At 39.5% G+C, this 16,386-nt stretch overlaps 1 protein-coding gene across 1 annotated transcript in view; it reads left to right on the forward strand.

The window, feature by feature from the left end:
- Positions 1 to 16,386, forward strand: part of KCNQ5 (potassium voltage-gated channel subfamily Q member 5) — a gene marked incomplete at its 5' end in the record, with an annotated part of 86,060 nt that overhangs the window by 49,052 nt on the left and 20,622 nt on the right. The window contains 3 exons of the mRNA XM_026844075.1: positions 2,452 to 2,546; positions 4,078 to 4,104; positions 12,795 to 13,012. Coding sequence (XP_026699876.1) covers positions 2,452 to 2,546; positions 4,078 to 4,104; positions 12,795 to 13,012 — 340 coding nt within the window. The remainder of the gene's footprint in view (positions 1 to 2,451; positions 2,547 to 4,077; positions 4,105 to 12,794; positions 13,013 to 16,386) is intronic.

Below are 16,386 nucleotides of genomic sequence, written 5' to 3' on the forward strand. Positions count from 1 at the left end.
ATTTATGCTGATTTTTTAAATTCTGAAATCATGAATCCAAATAAAGAAGGTGAGCATGAATATACTAGAGTTCCATTATAAGTTCAGGATAGATGCCAGGCTGTCTTTGAAGCATTCTTAAAATTAATACATGTTTTCCATTATTACTGCTAAATTATTATTAAATATTAAATATTTGAGATTTAATGTTTATTAGAATAATTAATAAATATAAATCCACTCCTTTTGTATCTGTCTGCTGTCTGGGATATTTTCTAATATATATATATATTCTAATCTACTTCTTCCAAGTTTGGTTGCCAGAAGAAACACACAATAGATTTAGGTTTTGGATGTAGCTCTACTTATTACTGTATGACAGTTCAACCAAAATATTAGTAAGACATCATGCTAATAAGAGTAGTTGGCTGACTGATTTCCCAACGTGACTCTCAGTGGCCAAAATCATTGTGAAAGGAAGACATTTGTGGTGGGATCCCATGATGAAGGCTTTTCAGCATTTACGTGTTCATTTTCATGTTCAGCATTTTAGTGATCTGGAAATTAATATAAAATTGCTGATGGAGCACAAGACCAGCAGAATAGGAAAGATGAGGACGGGCAAACAGGAATGAACCCAAGGATGATCTGTGGACTTTACAGAGTGGAATGGTTCCTAACAAATGTCTTAATACACCAAATACAAAACTTGATCTAGAAACAATTAATTCAGACTATTACAAGAAGACTCTATCCCAGTGTTAGTGACTCTGGAAAGGATTTGACAAAGGATGAGAAACACAGAGAAAGAGTGGGAAAGAAGGGTCAAGACCTTCATACAAGTTCCCAGTATGTTACTCCAGCTGGTTTGTTACAGTCCTTAAATACAGAGCCAGTATCTAAGTAACAACTAGGAGGAGGCTGGTATTACCACTGTGTATAGTGATGCTAACATTCTACATATCAACTCAGCATCTACAGTTTGTAAATAAGACTAGAAAATAGGAGAAAACAAAGAAAACATTGGGAAAAAATGAGTCCAGGACTGGAGAAAATTTCATGTTCATAAATGCAGAATGTGTCTGAACTACATATCATTGACTACTGTAACAGTGCCCAGGCTTTTTAAAATTGTCTGTTGTGGCTATTGATAATGAGCTACCATGGAAATCACTGTGCTCTAGTTCATCAGGATAATGTCTATTTTCTAAACAGTTACTCTGTAGAATTAGTCTGTGCTAACTCCTCTGTTGCCATAGATACGCTGTCTGCTAGAACCTTTACCTGACTGATCTCTATAGGAGACTGAGATGTTTCATGTGGACATACTGTTCTCAATTTCTTTAGCTTATAAGAAATACTCAGTGTGAGTATTATTTGAACATAAAAGTCCAGAGAGGAAGTACTGGAATCTACAGGACTATTTAATGTAGCAGACAGAAACACAACCAATATGTTTGGCTATAAGCCAAACAACAAGCATTTCAAATTAAAACAATGCAGAGATTTTTGACAATGAGAATGATCAACCAGTGGAACGGTTTACAAAGTGACAGGTTCTCCATCTGCAGATGAAGACTAGTTGTATTTCTGGGAGATATGCAGTAGGAAAACACAGGGTATTAGACTCTGTACAAGAATACCTGGATGACATTTAATGATTGACAATATATAGGAAGCACAGATACTAAGATAGTACAAATTAATATAGTATGCTGACATCAGGGAAGCTGCTGCAGTTTGTAGAACCGAGGATCTGTCTTACTATCTACGTGCAGTTATAAAACCCAATAGTGGATACTCACCTTTGAAATTATTTATTTTTTGTTTTTAAACATTTGTTTCAAACCACAGAGAATACTTCTGTTTTCTTCTAAATATTTTTTGTCTGGTTTTCATTATCGTTTACAAAAAGTATTATGACCCTTTCTTTACCTCAGACTGCAAGTTTGTGTGGGTGTCCCCTATGGATTTGTCACAAATAAATCACTGTGATGCTTTTTTGAGCACCTTTATGTGATGAATATCTTCTGGTGCTTCCACAAAGCTGGTAATTCTTACTTTACTGTGTAAAGTGTACTGTGATTCACAAAAGTTTTGGTAGGTTGTTACTGGTATTTCCTTAATCAACCCATTAGAGCACATCCCAATCTGAGCAAAATCCCCTCTCTCCGTAATCAGTGCGGTGGCATTGTCACTTCATGTTCTTGGTTCCTTTGTGCTTTTCTATTGTTTCCCCATACCAGGCTTCTTGGCGGTTTTATTCTACTGACACCAGCCGAACAAACCTGACAGCCACCTGGCGATATTATGAAAGTATTCTTCCTCCCCTCAGGCATGTATCAGTGCTATGAATGATAAAAGAAAGCCATGACTTGTATTGGTTACTAATCTGCTTTTCAATTTTTTGTTTCATCCCCTGCTCCCTCTTGCCTTGTTTTTTTTCTTTTTTACCATATATCCTGCACGTAGTGTGTATGGCGTAGTTATGCGGCTGATGAGAAATCGGTTTCCATTGCTACCTGGAAGCCTCATTTGAAGGCCTTGCATACCTGCAGCCCTACAAAGTAGGTACAAATATGGCAGCTGGTGATGTTCTCAATGTCTGTTCAAGCTTATAGAGAATTACTATTATTTGTCTCTTCTGTCTTGTTTTGTCTTCTTAAGTCCTCTCATTAAAAATTTCAACTAACAAATCAGATCAATATTATCTAGGAGCCTAGGACAGTGGGACAAATACAAATCATTGGCCTTTTTCTAAGAAAGATCACTGAGCACAGGCATTAGAAACATTTTCCCCAAAACCCACTGATATATCAAGGTTAATGTTACACCCAGTTCCAAATTATCTCTAAGGAGGAAAATGTTAATTTTAATGCAGAGCTTGTTCCTTGATTTAATTCCATTTTTATGCCTGTGGCTCTGTATAAGGCTACAGCTACAGATGTACCTTTCCGAGGGAAGAGAGCCTTGTGGTATTCTGGGGGTGAATGCACTGTGGAATTTGGCCCTTTTCGTCATAACTTCTGATATGTTCAGTATTTCCTTAGGACAAAATATATCCTCAGTTATACACACAGTCAGGAAGATAAGTAAAAAGACCTGATGTCACAGTTCGGCAGACAGGAAATATTTGATGTCCTAGTTTGGGTGAGAATTCACAGAGCACTGGCAGCCCAGGACTCTTCAATAATTTAGTACAAAATTTACCAGAAGGTAGTAAATTGATGGGGCAGAAGTCAGGAAGTAAAAGATACTTGATAAAGATCAAAAAGGAGAGCGCTAAGAACCTTATGAGAAAGCTCTGATAAGCATCCTAACTGTTGTTATTGCAGACAGAGCAAGAGAATTAGTGGTTTCTCTCAAAGCTGGGTGATGAACATCCACATGACAGTAAAAAGGTAATCGTGTGCCAAAAAGCTCAGCCAAAAAGAGGTTTGGCTGGGTACCCAAAACTGATCTTTGAATTTCAAAGAGTTGACAAGAACAGAGCCATAAGCAATCCATTACCATAACTGTAAATTCAAAAAGTTCCAAACTAAATGGAGCTTTTAGATTAAAAGTTACATGGGATATTGATTTTTGACATATACAAACAGGTTGAAGGCAACATCAGTATAAACAGATGGATATAAAATTACACAAATAATGAAGCTGTATCCCACCTAAAATATTCTAAAATATGACTGACCCTCAAAAGTGCATCTATTTGTTATTTCAAATGTGTGTTACTGTGCTATCCTAAAATTAAACCTTTTTATTTACCAGAGATAACTTTATCTAATAAGAGCCTACAGCTTTCTGTTATATATGTGTCAGCAATGCATTTTGCCTAAGTGCTTTGCCAACTCAGTCTGCAGTGGTATGTACTAAGCATGTTGTGCATGTGTTAAAACAACTGAAAAGTTTCTTTTTCAGAAGCATTGTAGTTACGAGTCTTGCTTGAATGTTTTTGTGGTTGCAATGTAACGTGTGTGTTGTACACTAATTATCATATCCATTTACGTTTATCATATATCTAACATCATCTGTAACTAAGTAATGTGATTACTATCTGCATAACAAGTATATTTTTCCCTCCCACTCCCTGACCTGAAGAAAAGAACAAGGAGAAACTTCTAGCAGGTTTGTAGTTCCTTTTATTTCTTTTGTCTGTGAAATCACTGCTTCTTAATGGCGTTTAGATGTCTCAGGTTCTGTACAGTAGATTCAGTGAACTGAAACTGTTAACTGATAATAATCACAAATTTCATTTTTTTAAACTCATGTCAATAGACTAATGCTGCTGAAATTTGCTTCTTTGTTTCAGTTTTTGTACTGAAAAATTAGGTAATTTTTTACTTTTCTAGCCACGTGTTTTAACTTTGAGGGGGAGCTCAGTTCAAACAGTGCCAGAGTAGAGAGTGAAGCCGCCTCCCCAGATGCAGCTCCCAGGCAAGGATGCAGCCCCCAGCTTCTGCCATAAAATTGATGCTTGCAGTCTCCAGGATTCTCAGTGCAAGTTATAGGCAAATGGTTGAATCTGGCTTTGTGAACAAGCCCACCAGCCTTCTGTTTCAGGGGGAGGAACCCCCGATGGAGCTGGTTCTGGTTGGAAGTCAGCTCGGCAAGGGTCTGTGCTGCCCTGCGGGAGTATCCTCAAGGCTTCCCCAGTGCCATGTCTCCATGTTTCCTAACCTTTTCCTGGCGTCCCCTCCTAAGAGGCATTTTGAGGACACAGCAGGTGGGGGGAAAGCACCGCTGCAGTGGCTGACCTCCTCCTGGCTGCTCGGTTTGCACTTTCACACAGCCCTGTTCAGACAGAGGACGCTGCCTGGCCTCTCTCCTTAAGTAAGCCCTGATGCTGCTGGCCGGGAGGGCAGGTGGGGTTTCCTCCCAGCCTGGATGCCGGCTGAGGACCAGCTGCCTACAGCACACAGAGGCAGGCCTCGGCAGGGCTCTCCTCACTGGTAAATAAAGTCCTAAGGCAGTAAGAGGAAACGCTGCTCTTTGCCATCCTTATAGCTCAAACCCTTAGGGACAGGAAAGAACTCAGTAGCTACAAGAGAAATTGCACTACCTCCAAAACTCATTAGGGATGGAGTCAGCAGGTGTTCGGCAGCTGGCACTGCGGTATCAGCATGATCAGAGAATAGTGGAGTTTAACTCTGAGCAGAAAACAATGGAAAGCCAAGAAGAAATGCACTGATGACACATCAACCCCTGAAACACACCCACCCTCGAGTTGTACTGTGGTTCACAAACTCTTAACGGATTATTCCATCGCCTGTGAGGAGTCTGAGCACTGCAGCACCTCACACACAGGCAGGAGTGTAATATCTTCACATCAATTACCCATGTCCCATTCCACTTTCCAGATTGCTCCTCCGGCGCCTGTCTCCATCCTTTTCCCCAATGTGCATGTAACTGCTGTTAGTGTCACAGTAACTCGAGGGGGCTGGATTTGATCTGAGATGTTCCTCAAGAGCACTTTACTTGCTCTGTCAGTTCTGTGACTTTTCATATAGACTTGCTCACAACATATTGATCTCATTAAATTATTACAGCCTGATCAGAACTTTTTTTGCACTTGACAGCCATATTTCCTACTCCTTCAACAGCAACATTTAAAAATGACTTAAGGTTTTCTAAAGGTGAGACTGAAGTAGGCAGTAAATGAGTACGTACCTCCAAAACAGTGATTTGTGCAGAGGGGAGAAGTTATTCCCAGTTGTACCTGCAAGAGACAAATTTACTTAAAATAAATAGAAGCTAGATGCAAGAAAAAAAACCCAGCTGTCAAAATTATATTGCATGCTCCACATTAGTGATAACCATTGTAGTTTTAAAAGTAGTCAATGATTTAGCCAGATTTTTTTCACTTTATTTTCACTGAATGGAAGATGTTTGTCCCTTCCAACTCTTAAGTGCACTGCTGCAAATTAGTGTAGGTATAGAAATGAACTAGTCAACTCCTGAGATCCTGGTTTACGGTAAAAATCCTATAGACCACTCATTGCCTTTTAAAAAAGGTGTGTTTTGTCTGAGGCTGTTATGCTGATATATTGCTGTATGTTTGTATCACTTAAAATACATGTGGTGTATGTGGTCTTTTGTGGCAAAAATGTAAATGCAAACTGCTGCAACATACTTCGAGATAACTGTCTTGACTATTTAACTTCTTTCTTCCTGCAATGCTGAGTGACTTGCATGGGATGCTATGTGACAAGTAAACTTTCTTGTTTCACTGTTTAAATGAAGATGTCTTTGCACAAGTAGTGCATTGGGTTGCTTTCTGAATATGCTCTTTGCTATGTACTCCATTCTAATACCAGTGGAAAAAAACTTCTATTACTTTAGGTAAAAGTTAATTATTTTCTTTCTTACCAAAATTAATTTTATATTTAGAGAAATTAATTCTTGCATTTTGTCATGTATAGACCTACAGTCTTTCATTAGGTAACTAAATGTTGCTGTGCATTTGAGTTGAAAGAGTTGTACTTATGAGGCTGTAGCTTCATACTGATTTTAAGAAAAACATGTCTGTTGTATTTCTCCAAATATTATATACAACTATTCTAATTAATCATTTATCAAAAGTAATGGTAGGTGACCTCTCTGGTGTATCCACACTGTAAATGAGATATTTCTGTAAATCAGTTCTAGAGTTCTGTAAGTCATTTAAAATGCCAATATATTAAGTTCTCCATATCTACAAATGCACATGCTGAATGCAAATAATATTAATTTCTGTTAAATTATACAACATGGCTGAAATTCTTCCTGTGCAGGAAACTAGATCAAGACTGATGAATCTTAGAACATCCTGAGAGCATAAGCAGTCTTAAGCTGTGTGGAGGACATGCACTGGGTGTCTGCAAAGGGTGAACATCACCCATCTAGTGTTGCAACTAGTTAGCCTGAATACAAATTCCCTATTCATAGAACTCTCTCTGGTGCAATAAGGAGGAGTTTTGCCAATATAGCAGCATGGGGGAAAACTCATCCCTGCTCTGAGGGAAACAAGTAAATTATACTCTGGAATTCTCTCCACCTCCTATACCAGATCTGTTTCTAAAAGTAGATTTCATGTAAACTCTCTGCATGCACCATATGAAAAAAAATGCCAATGATGCAGAATCTAACTTGAGTGGAAAGCCTAACCCCTCACCTAGCAGTGGAATGCTTAGTAACATGGTCCTCTATCTCCCCTCACTCCTAGTAAGCTTTGTAGTAATAAACAGAAGCTCTTCAGGATGTACACCCCCCGGAAACATAGGTATTCATCATCCTGCCTATTCACATGGTGTTTGAGAATGCCCACTAACATCAGGTGCATGATTCATTTACTTCTCCTCTGTAGTGCTTTAAAGTTCCTGACTTCTCCAAAGAAGGTTTCTTAATTTATTTATTTTTAAGTGCTTGTAATTCCCTTGTTGCTTGTTGCCTGCAATGACATTAATACAATGGCAATAATACCAGGTCTTTGAAGCTCACACGGTCGGACAATTTGCAGTGTGCAGCACGCCGCAGTTTGCCACAGCCCAGTTCACCCCTTCTCTGCCTGAGACTTGAACTTTTGGAATGCATTAACCTGCGAAGATTTAAAACTGGGGTTGAATATTTGGGTAAAGACATTTCCCCAAGTCCAAGAGGATTTTTATAACCATGACAGTTGAGTGATTAGTGGGGAATATTAAGCTATAACACACTAGGCAATACCAACAGTCGAAATGTGCAATTGTTGAGAAGAATCCCCTTGGACACAGCCTGTGGAAGCTGTGCCTGCATCCTATACTGGAAGGTAGAGGAATGCATGTGAAATCAACCATCTGCTTCAGCTGAATTCTGTGGAAAGTGTGTCTCTTACCAAAAATGGTAATTCCTAGATGGATGGATCTTATGGGAAGAAACCCTTGATTTATAACTCAAGCTTATTACAATTTTTTTCTTACTTTTTAAAAATAATTTAAAAGACAATAGAAGTACAAACCAGTGATAGAAAACGGAGATAAAAATCAGTTTCTCTTCATCTGGAAACTGTTTTGAAAAAGGAAAAAATACACAAAACCCCTGAACAACATGTATTTTTTTCTGTTTGACAATTGAACTTTAAGATATTATGTCTCTGAAATTCTTGTTATTACACATTGAAGGTATGAGATATAACACTACATTTCTTGGGTTCATGGTCCTAGCATGAGACTGGTGGAGAAGTCTTGAATATTTGAACCTCAGTCTTCACTGTACTATCCATTGCATTTGCATTTGTTCAACTTAGCTTAATTTCAGTAAAGTCATCTGTAGGCTTGGTAAGAATCAACATCTGTATTTATCGGAAATTAACCAATGAAAATTGGCACATATGTTTGCTTGCTGTTGTTTGCCATGGGTGATAAGTTTTTGGCAATTTTAGCTTCTGTCTCCGACTTGAGATCCAAAGCATTTTCCCTCAGCTTCAGAGCCTTCAGTTACTTCTGATTCATTTCAATTTCTTCCTATTCCTGCTTCCACCAGCCAGCTCAGTATGAAAAACTGGCAAACAAATCATAAACTATGATTAGTATCAAGCAGTAGTGCTGCAGGTCTGAGACTGTAGCAGGGAAGAAGATAAACTTGACCAGAAATGCAGGATGTAAGGGAGTGGAACTGGGAAGCAAAGAGATGCTCAGTTAACCAAAAAGTATAGTAAGATGGTCCATGGAAGACAGACAGAGCTGTGAGTACGAGAGAGAAAAGCAAAGGTTTGTAGGCATTTATCAATTAAAGCCAAATCTTTTCAAGTCTAGTCATTTGGTCCAGCAGAGAAGTGTTTGTTCCCCTTGCAGTGAAGCCACAGTGACCTCTAGTGTCCCTAAACACTTACTTCTTTTTGAATCAAAGGTGGAAAAGAGAATTTTTAAAAGAATCAAAAAATACAGAAGTCCTTTGCTATCCCAGGGAAGTGAGCAGCTCATGCATGTACTGATGGGAAGAATAAGCAGTAAGATCCTGCAACAGACCTTCCAGAAGGCAAACGCATAGGGAAAAGTCACGTGCTTTTTTCCCACAAGTGGCAGTTGTAATTGACCTCCCTTAAAAGATCTTTCAAAGCTCCAGTGTTATTGACGTGAATATATTCCACAGCTTGCAACCTGCAAGAGTAGAGGAGCAATAGGTCACAAGAGATTACCATTGGCAAGGAAGACTGTAGTAGAAAGAAAATGCATATATACCAAACTGGGATAAATCATGTCAGGTGCAAGAAATGATGGACAGACAAATATCTAAAAGAATGCAGAGATTACTTATTGACAGATGTGGTTCTCTCAGATCCTTGTCATTTAGGTCTGATTAGGGATCTTGTGTAATTTCAGACAGCATTTAGTCACCCATTTTCCTGATTCATGGGTTTTGCCTTTTTGACCAACATTCAACTTAAAGTTTGGGAGTACTTGGAGGGATATGTGAGCTTCCAATGGCTATTAACAGGATTATGTTAATTCAAGGGATTTCCTTTGGACATTATGTAAAAAGAGGGGAGAGAGAAAAATATAGTAGGCTAGGTCCTGCAAGAGGTACTGAACAGTGCTAATTCAACAACCATTAAATCAGAGTAAAGGGCCCTAAAGGCTTCAGTGGCTACTGATTCAAGTGCAGAATGCCCAGAGATACTTGAAAGGACATAAGATTATCTCCACTCTGTATCTCTAACAACATCTCTACCAGTGTTGCAACAGAGAGTCTAAAGCCAGGAACTGTATTGTCTATAAGGAAAGGGACTTTCATTGTGGGAAAAAGCCACAGTCAGGATGCTCCAAAAATGCTCTGATTCATTTATTTCTTCATGATGTGTTATTTACCATACACAGAAGAGCCCCATGGCAGCATGCTCCCAAGGACAGCAGCTTTCTTCTCCCAAGCATGAATTGTCCACTGCACCAAGTCATAGAATTTATGCCTGCGCTGAGTAGGACCCAGTGACTTCAGGAACATTTCCCACCAGTCTCAAAACATGAACAGGGATCCAAGAAGTGAAGAACTGCTGTAACAAGTGTATTTGGAGAAACTCTCAAGATGCAAAACAGAATTTCCAAACCATGCTTCCTTCAAGGGCTGCATTTCTCTTCATGATGCAGCATCCTCCGCATGGACCCTTAGCATGCCAATACATTTCCATTGCTACAAAGCAGATTTTTTTTTTTTTAAGTATGAAGTCTGCATTTTAAATTCATATTTTCATTCTCAGTGTTGCACTTTTGAAAAATGTCTCTAGTACAGATGAAGTGTCTACTGTTCCTTTCACCATTGCCTCATTGCTTTGATTTGAAGAACTAAAGATATTCAGGTTAAGTAGCCATTGTGTACCATTCAGATTTTATAAATGAAATAACCATGTGTAAAAATTATTTCAAGGCAGCCATTGCTTTCATTACTACAAATTAATTGACAGAACAACACATATACTTTTTTCATTTTTTTAATTTAAATTTTTATTTTGGAATTAATGGGATTATAAAAATATGGTCCACACTGATCATTTTTATGGCTATTTTATCAATTTTCCTTTCATTTTAATTAGTGCAACAAGAAGAGAGCTGTCCAGAAACTTTTTTACTCTAAAATTTGTCAAAAAAAGTATAATTTGATTTCATACTTCAATAGCAAATGCGATTTGAGCCATAAGAGGAGTTCAGAAAAGCACAGGGGACACATGCCTAGGAATAATATCTATAATAAGAAGTCCATTTTGATTCTGTTTCTCATGCTGTATAGTATGACAATGCAATAATGCAGGTAATAAATATTTTACAGCTTGTATTTTCATTAAAATGTACAATGCAAAAGATTCCTGAGCTGAAACATAATTCAGTCTTGAATTGTAATTTATATTGAAAATTAAATTTTAGAACTTACTTTTCTTTCAAATAGTAGGTTCTGTGGGTCTTTTGTATTGCATATACAACAGCACACAGTACTGCAGGTCTGGGTAACAATTTGCAATGGAAATAGATAACATTTCCAGCACCATGATGTGTTTATTTCAACAATCACTTACTTTGGGCAAGGGAAGAAGGGGGATTACATTTAGAAATTACAGAAAAGGTATTCTTTCAAGTGATTCAACATGCCATATAGAAATACATTTATCTAATAATCTTTCAACTGATGTGCTCATTTTTCAGCATTCTTGAAAATTATCTCATTATAAGCTTCCCAGCATGTGCTTTGCCTGCTACAGACTGCATCCTTTCTGCTCTCGGTGATGTTTGTATTCAGAATGAAATGCTATGCTATGCTATGCTGTGCATGGACAAAGATATCTGATTATCTCAACATTTCACAGCCAGAGAAGTATATTACTACCTTCCATTTCATATAATTACATATTAACACTGTATTTTCAGAGTGCGGTAGATTAAACATCTAAGAACCACATAGTCCATGTTCACATTAGTTAATAGTCAGTGTTAGCATTAATTAAATGCCTGCAGAATTCATTTCTGTTTAAAACATCTTATGGGCATGCCGAAGTTAAATGAAAGCCTTTGAAATTACTAGAAAGTGTCTTCACTTCAAGTACGATTATAATTTGCAGGTAGACAGGCTTTGCTATAGGTGTTATAAAAGGACCCCCAAAGCCTATGCCAGGGTAGTAGGACTGCAGAAGCCAGTAACATCACACCATGAGCAACTACTGCATTGCTCCCATCATTTTTCCCCTTGCAAGAACAGGGCCAGTGATCAAGATGACTGTTCCCTTGTACAGGCAATCAAACTTAACCTTGTAGATAAAACAATGTTTCCAAACCTTGGTATCAGACTTCCCTTCTGTTTGCCCTTTGTGCCTTTTGCTAAAGGAAGAGACAAACAAAGTCAAAAATGTTAAATAATGAAAAAGCACAGGCAGATGGTGACCACAGGATGTTCATCAGGTATGTTTGAACATGAACAAAGGTAATTTAAGCACCGGGAAGCAGAAAATCTATATATCGCACATTTAGCTGACTGGAGGGGAGAGTTATAAGCACAGGAGGAAAAAAATTCAGCTTACACTTGGCCAACTATAAGACCACAGGACCACTGTTGATCCAGCAGTTACAGTCATGAGCTTGGCTGGGCTTTTGTACCAGCCCTAAAGCACCTGTCTGGTATCACCTGCAGGTAGTCAGCTCCCAGCTTAATCTCCAGCAATTACTTTAGTGAGCACACAGTGTATCATTACATTTCCATTAATTGGTCATCATGCTGTTTCTTTGATGTTTTGTTAATTTTGGTTTCATCTTGTCCAAGTAAGTGCTGTAACAAGGAATTCTGGATATGAGTGATCACTAACAATGCATATGAAATGTTGGAAGTGCCACATCTTGAAAAAGCATGAATATACTAACAGTATTTTTGCCTGCTTAAAAAAAACCCAAACAATACTACATGGCATGCAGTAATAATAGAATACATTTTGTTCTTGTTTATCTGAAGACATGACCAGAAATGCACTGAGCTGGGCTGACTAACATGGAAATAAACCTATTTAAACTACAAGGAATAGAAAAAAAAAATCTTAGAGATTAATCTATAATTGGGTGAAATTTGTTTCTATTTATTAATTTTAAATCTCCCTTACAAGGTTATTTGGTATTGTAAGACAGACTGCCATTGATAATGCCTTTATGAGAAACAGATTACATCAAATCAATTTCATTCCCAAATGAAATATATTCAATGAAAATAAAAGTGTGTAAGAAACAGATTCATACTATTGAGCATTTTTAGAAATTATTTTTGATTATCATATGATACAAAAAAGTAATGGAGTGAAGGAACTATGAAATAAAATATATTTCTCTTCTTCACAGTCAAAAGCTAAGTTTTAAGGAGAGGGTCCGGATGGCCAGCCCACGAGGTCAAAGTATAAAGAACAGACAGTCTTCAGTTGGAGATCGCCGGTCACCAAGTGCCGACATCGCTGAGGGCAGCCCAACCAAAGTCCAGAAGAGCTGGAGCTTCAATGACCGAACCCGCTTCAGGCCCTCACTGCGGCTGAAGAGCTCGCAGCCCAAACCCATGGTTGACGGTAGGAGTTTCTCGTGCCTCATTTGCCATTGCACGCTGCTCCCAGCCAGCTCATGCTCTTGCACACCTACACTGTGAATGCAACCTGGGTTTGGAAAGCAGAAAGATTTGTTACTTGGGGGCAGACACAAGAAAGCTATAGCCTCCTTCAAAGAGCATGCCAATGTGATTTTTTTTTTTTAGTAAGAAATCTTGTGTCAGTGGTACATAGAAAGCAACTGGTAGAAAAAGGGGTCATTACAGAAAATCACGGGTAGACTAAATGCATCTCCACAGGTTTGGCTGCAGCAGCTCTGCTGCCACAGCCCCCCTCTCCCAGCACTGGCTGTGGCTGCTGCCCAGACCTGCCGCCTCTCACTGGTGGGGCTCGCACCATGGCCACCACTGCTCCGGGGCCCTGGCCCCCTCAGGCGGAGGAGCTTGCTGAGGAGCTAGGAAATGCCCTCTTACCTCCACCGGGGATACAATCACCTGCCACCAAGACAAACTACTGGGTGCTTTAAGTTTTACAGGGTTGTATCCAGTTCTGTAAGGCAGGTGGCTTTAGCAAACAAAACCAGCGTTACTGGTTTTATGTATTGGTTTCTAAAGGGTGTTTGACATGTAGGAAGAACTTCTGACAAGTGAAGAAGTGCATCTTTGTCATAATGGCTCTCTGACCCCTCAGCAGGCAAGAACATAGCCTTTCCTGCACACTGCCTCCCATGCTGCCCCCCTCTGCTCTCCATTTGCTAGCTAAGGTCCTCTCTGGCATTAAACTAGCCAGTGTCCAGACAGAGATCTTCATCTGCAAGAGCTTGCCAAAACAGAGACAGTGACTCCCCTAACCAGGGACCACCCAAGTGGGTGAAAGCAGCGTTCCAACAGGCAGGAGCAAGAGCACCAGATGAGTCTGACCCCAGGGATGGGCCCTGCACTGAAAGGTGCACTCACACAGCTCTGGGGGTACTGCTGCGCCAGTGAATTTAGATTTGGGTTTCTCCATTCACATTTTTCCCAACTTACAAACGTTTTGTTCTTTCTTGTGGGATGCCCAGGTAGAAAATAAGAGAAAAAAACTGATTGGCTACAACAGGAGGCAGTGACTCTGACTGTATGGGAAAGGTACAATGTAAATAATTTGATCCAAGTAAAGAGACTTAATTTTAAACTCTTTCTACAATGGCAATCATGCATGTTACATCCAACAATTGTGGTAAAACTAATTAGACAGAAGTGCAATTTTGGTGTCTGCTTCCTTTTTAAGAGCACATGTTATCACAGACATGTAGGTTGCCAAATACCCATTGAACTGAAATGCCCCATCCCTCCACTGAGGATGTCCTACGCAACACATCTCTTCAGGAAAAGCCTGGGTAAATAAACATTTCCTGGAGAGCAAACAAGACAAACCAACAGTGTTTGCTAAGGTCATCATTCCAGGCTAGCCCTCCCCTGCAGAGACCTTTCAGATGCACAAATTCCAAATTTGGCTGCGGTACAGTGAGGGTGTACCAGCCACCAGGCTGCTATCCAGGTTGCTCACCACTTCTTGCTACATTCTGGGGCACAGGGCCTGGCTTGTGTCCCATGGCAGCTGCAGCACATGGGCCTGGGACTTATGCTGATGTGGAGCTGGGACAAGGCCACTTGCTCCACAATGGAAAGTGAGAAATGCTCTAGGTACCAGAGTGGGGTTGAAGTTACCCTGTCTAAATTTAGTCTTCCTACATAATCACTTACATAGCGTAAGTATCTCCCAAAAAACACACCAGAAGTGATTTCATAGGTTAAACACCCGTAACTTGCACTGTGCCTGGAAGTGACCTAAGAAGAGAGTAATTCGCTGAGTACAGTCCTGGAGTATCAGTGGCTCACTTCTGCTCTAGCTCTACAGCCTGTACCTCACTCAAGCATCCTTTTAGTTTTCCATCAACCCATTTGTCACAGAAACATTTCCTCATCGTGTCCTCTATTTTGTCCTGTATGTATTGTCATTAATAGCAATGATCTGCACAAGAAGATTGTGTTCCCTCCTATTGTCTCCCTTTCACGGAAAAGGTGGCATAAACGGTACCTTGGATATATCTGTACATAAAAGATAATAACAACAGAGCATTCATTGCTGTGCGTAAACCCTTAAAGATCCTCCCGCTCCTCAGGGCGAGTGCAGCCTGTTTCCTGGTCAGCGGTTTCCAGCTACTAGTCCACCCTTATGAACTGGGGCCAACAGATACAACCAATTTCTCATCTGTGGCAGAAGGAACAGCTTCCATTGTCTCCAGCTTTTAGGGAAATGCCAAGTTTCCACTCTGGGAACTCATCCAGCTACTTCTAGGACTAGTATCATCAGAGATGTCCAGTGTGATCACTGCTGAGAGGCAGCTCCCTGCTGCCTTACCCTTACATTGCAGGAAAAGTCAGGCACTACCAACTTTGATTTCTTTTTCTTCTTCTTTTGGTGTGTTACCAATTTCATAGTTTGATATGCTTTCTGCATTTGACAGCTCAATGAAAAGGATCTGGAGATGACTTATTTAGTTTCGAACATCTTGCATTTTTCACTGGGTGAAAATAAAGTATTTGCAGCATTTTATTAATATCTCTTGGTTGTCAGGTTCTCCAGTTTCCTCTTTGAAGTATTCTCCAGCAAAGAATTAATTATTTTGGTAGGTTGATATTCAAGCCAAACTAGAAGCCAGCCCTTTCTGGATGAGAGTCTGGACACAAAACAATACCTTTGAACAGCTGGTTCTTCTGGTGATTCTTACATCTCTGTAGCATGTTTGGGGGGAGAAGAAATGACACTTGCAATAGACCTTTTGGACAGTGACAACATAGTACTGGGTACCCATTCCAGTGTAAAAACTTTGTATTAGTGATGTAATGAAAAAATAATCACTAGGAACTTCCCCTTCCACAAGAGAAGACACTCAGATAGTTGCTTCATTTTTCTTTCATCATATGGGATATGGGATTGTAGATTATTTTCTCTTACCACAAGTAGAGGAGGAACTACCTCTCTATGATGGTGAGGTACGCTGAAGTCTGTGTAAAAGTAAAGCAGAGAAACAAATATGTATGTAGAGGGTTCTGAAAGGAAGATAAATTGTTAAGGTACGAGGATGATCCAAGACAGATAGTCAACAGAGTAACTTTCAAGGGCGGATGGAGTTCTGATAAAGGACATGGTGGGAATCTGGGCCAAAAACATCAGAAAGAGACTGCTGAAAAAAACTAAACATTAGCAATTAGAAACTGGCCTGTAAAGGGAGGTTTCTAATCCAGAGAGGCAGCTAAGAGACTGACATGACTGAAAATGTAGTAGCCTTCCTCTTAGGCTACTCAGTAACAAAAGCTTACTAACACTCCCCTGCTGCCTGTTAGAGAGCTTCT

The sequence above is a fragment of the Athene cunicularia genome (genome assembly GCF_003259725.1).
Source record: "Athene cunicularia isolate RWA chromosome 3 unlocalized genomic scaffold, athCun1 chr3_part1, whole genome shotgun sequence".
Taxonomy (NCBI): Eukaryota; Metazoa; Chordata; class Aves; order Strigiformes; family Strigidae; genus Athene; species Athene cunicularia.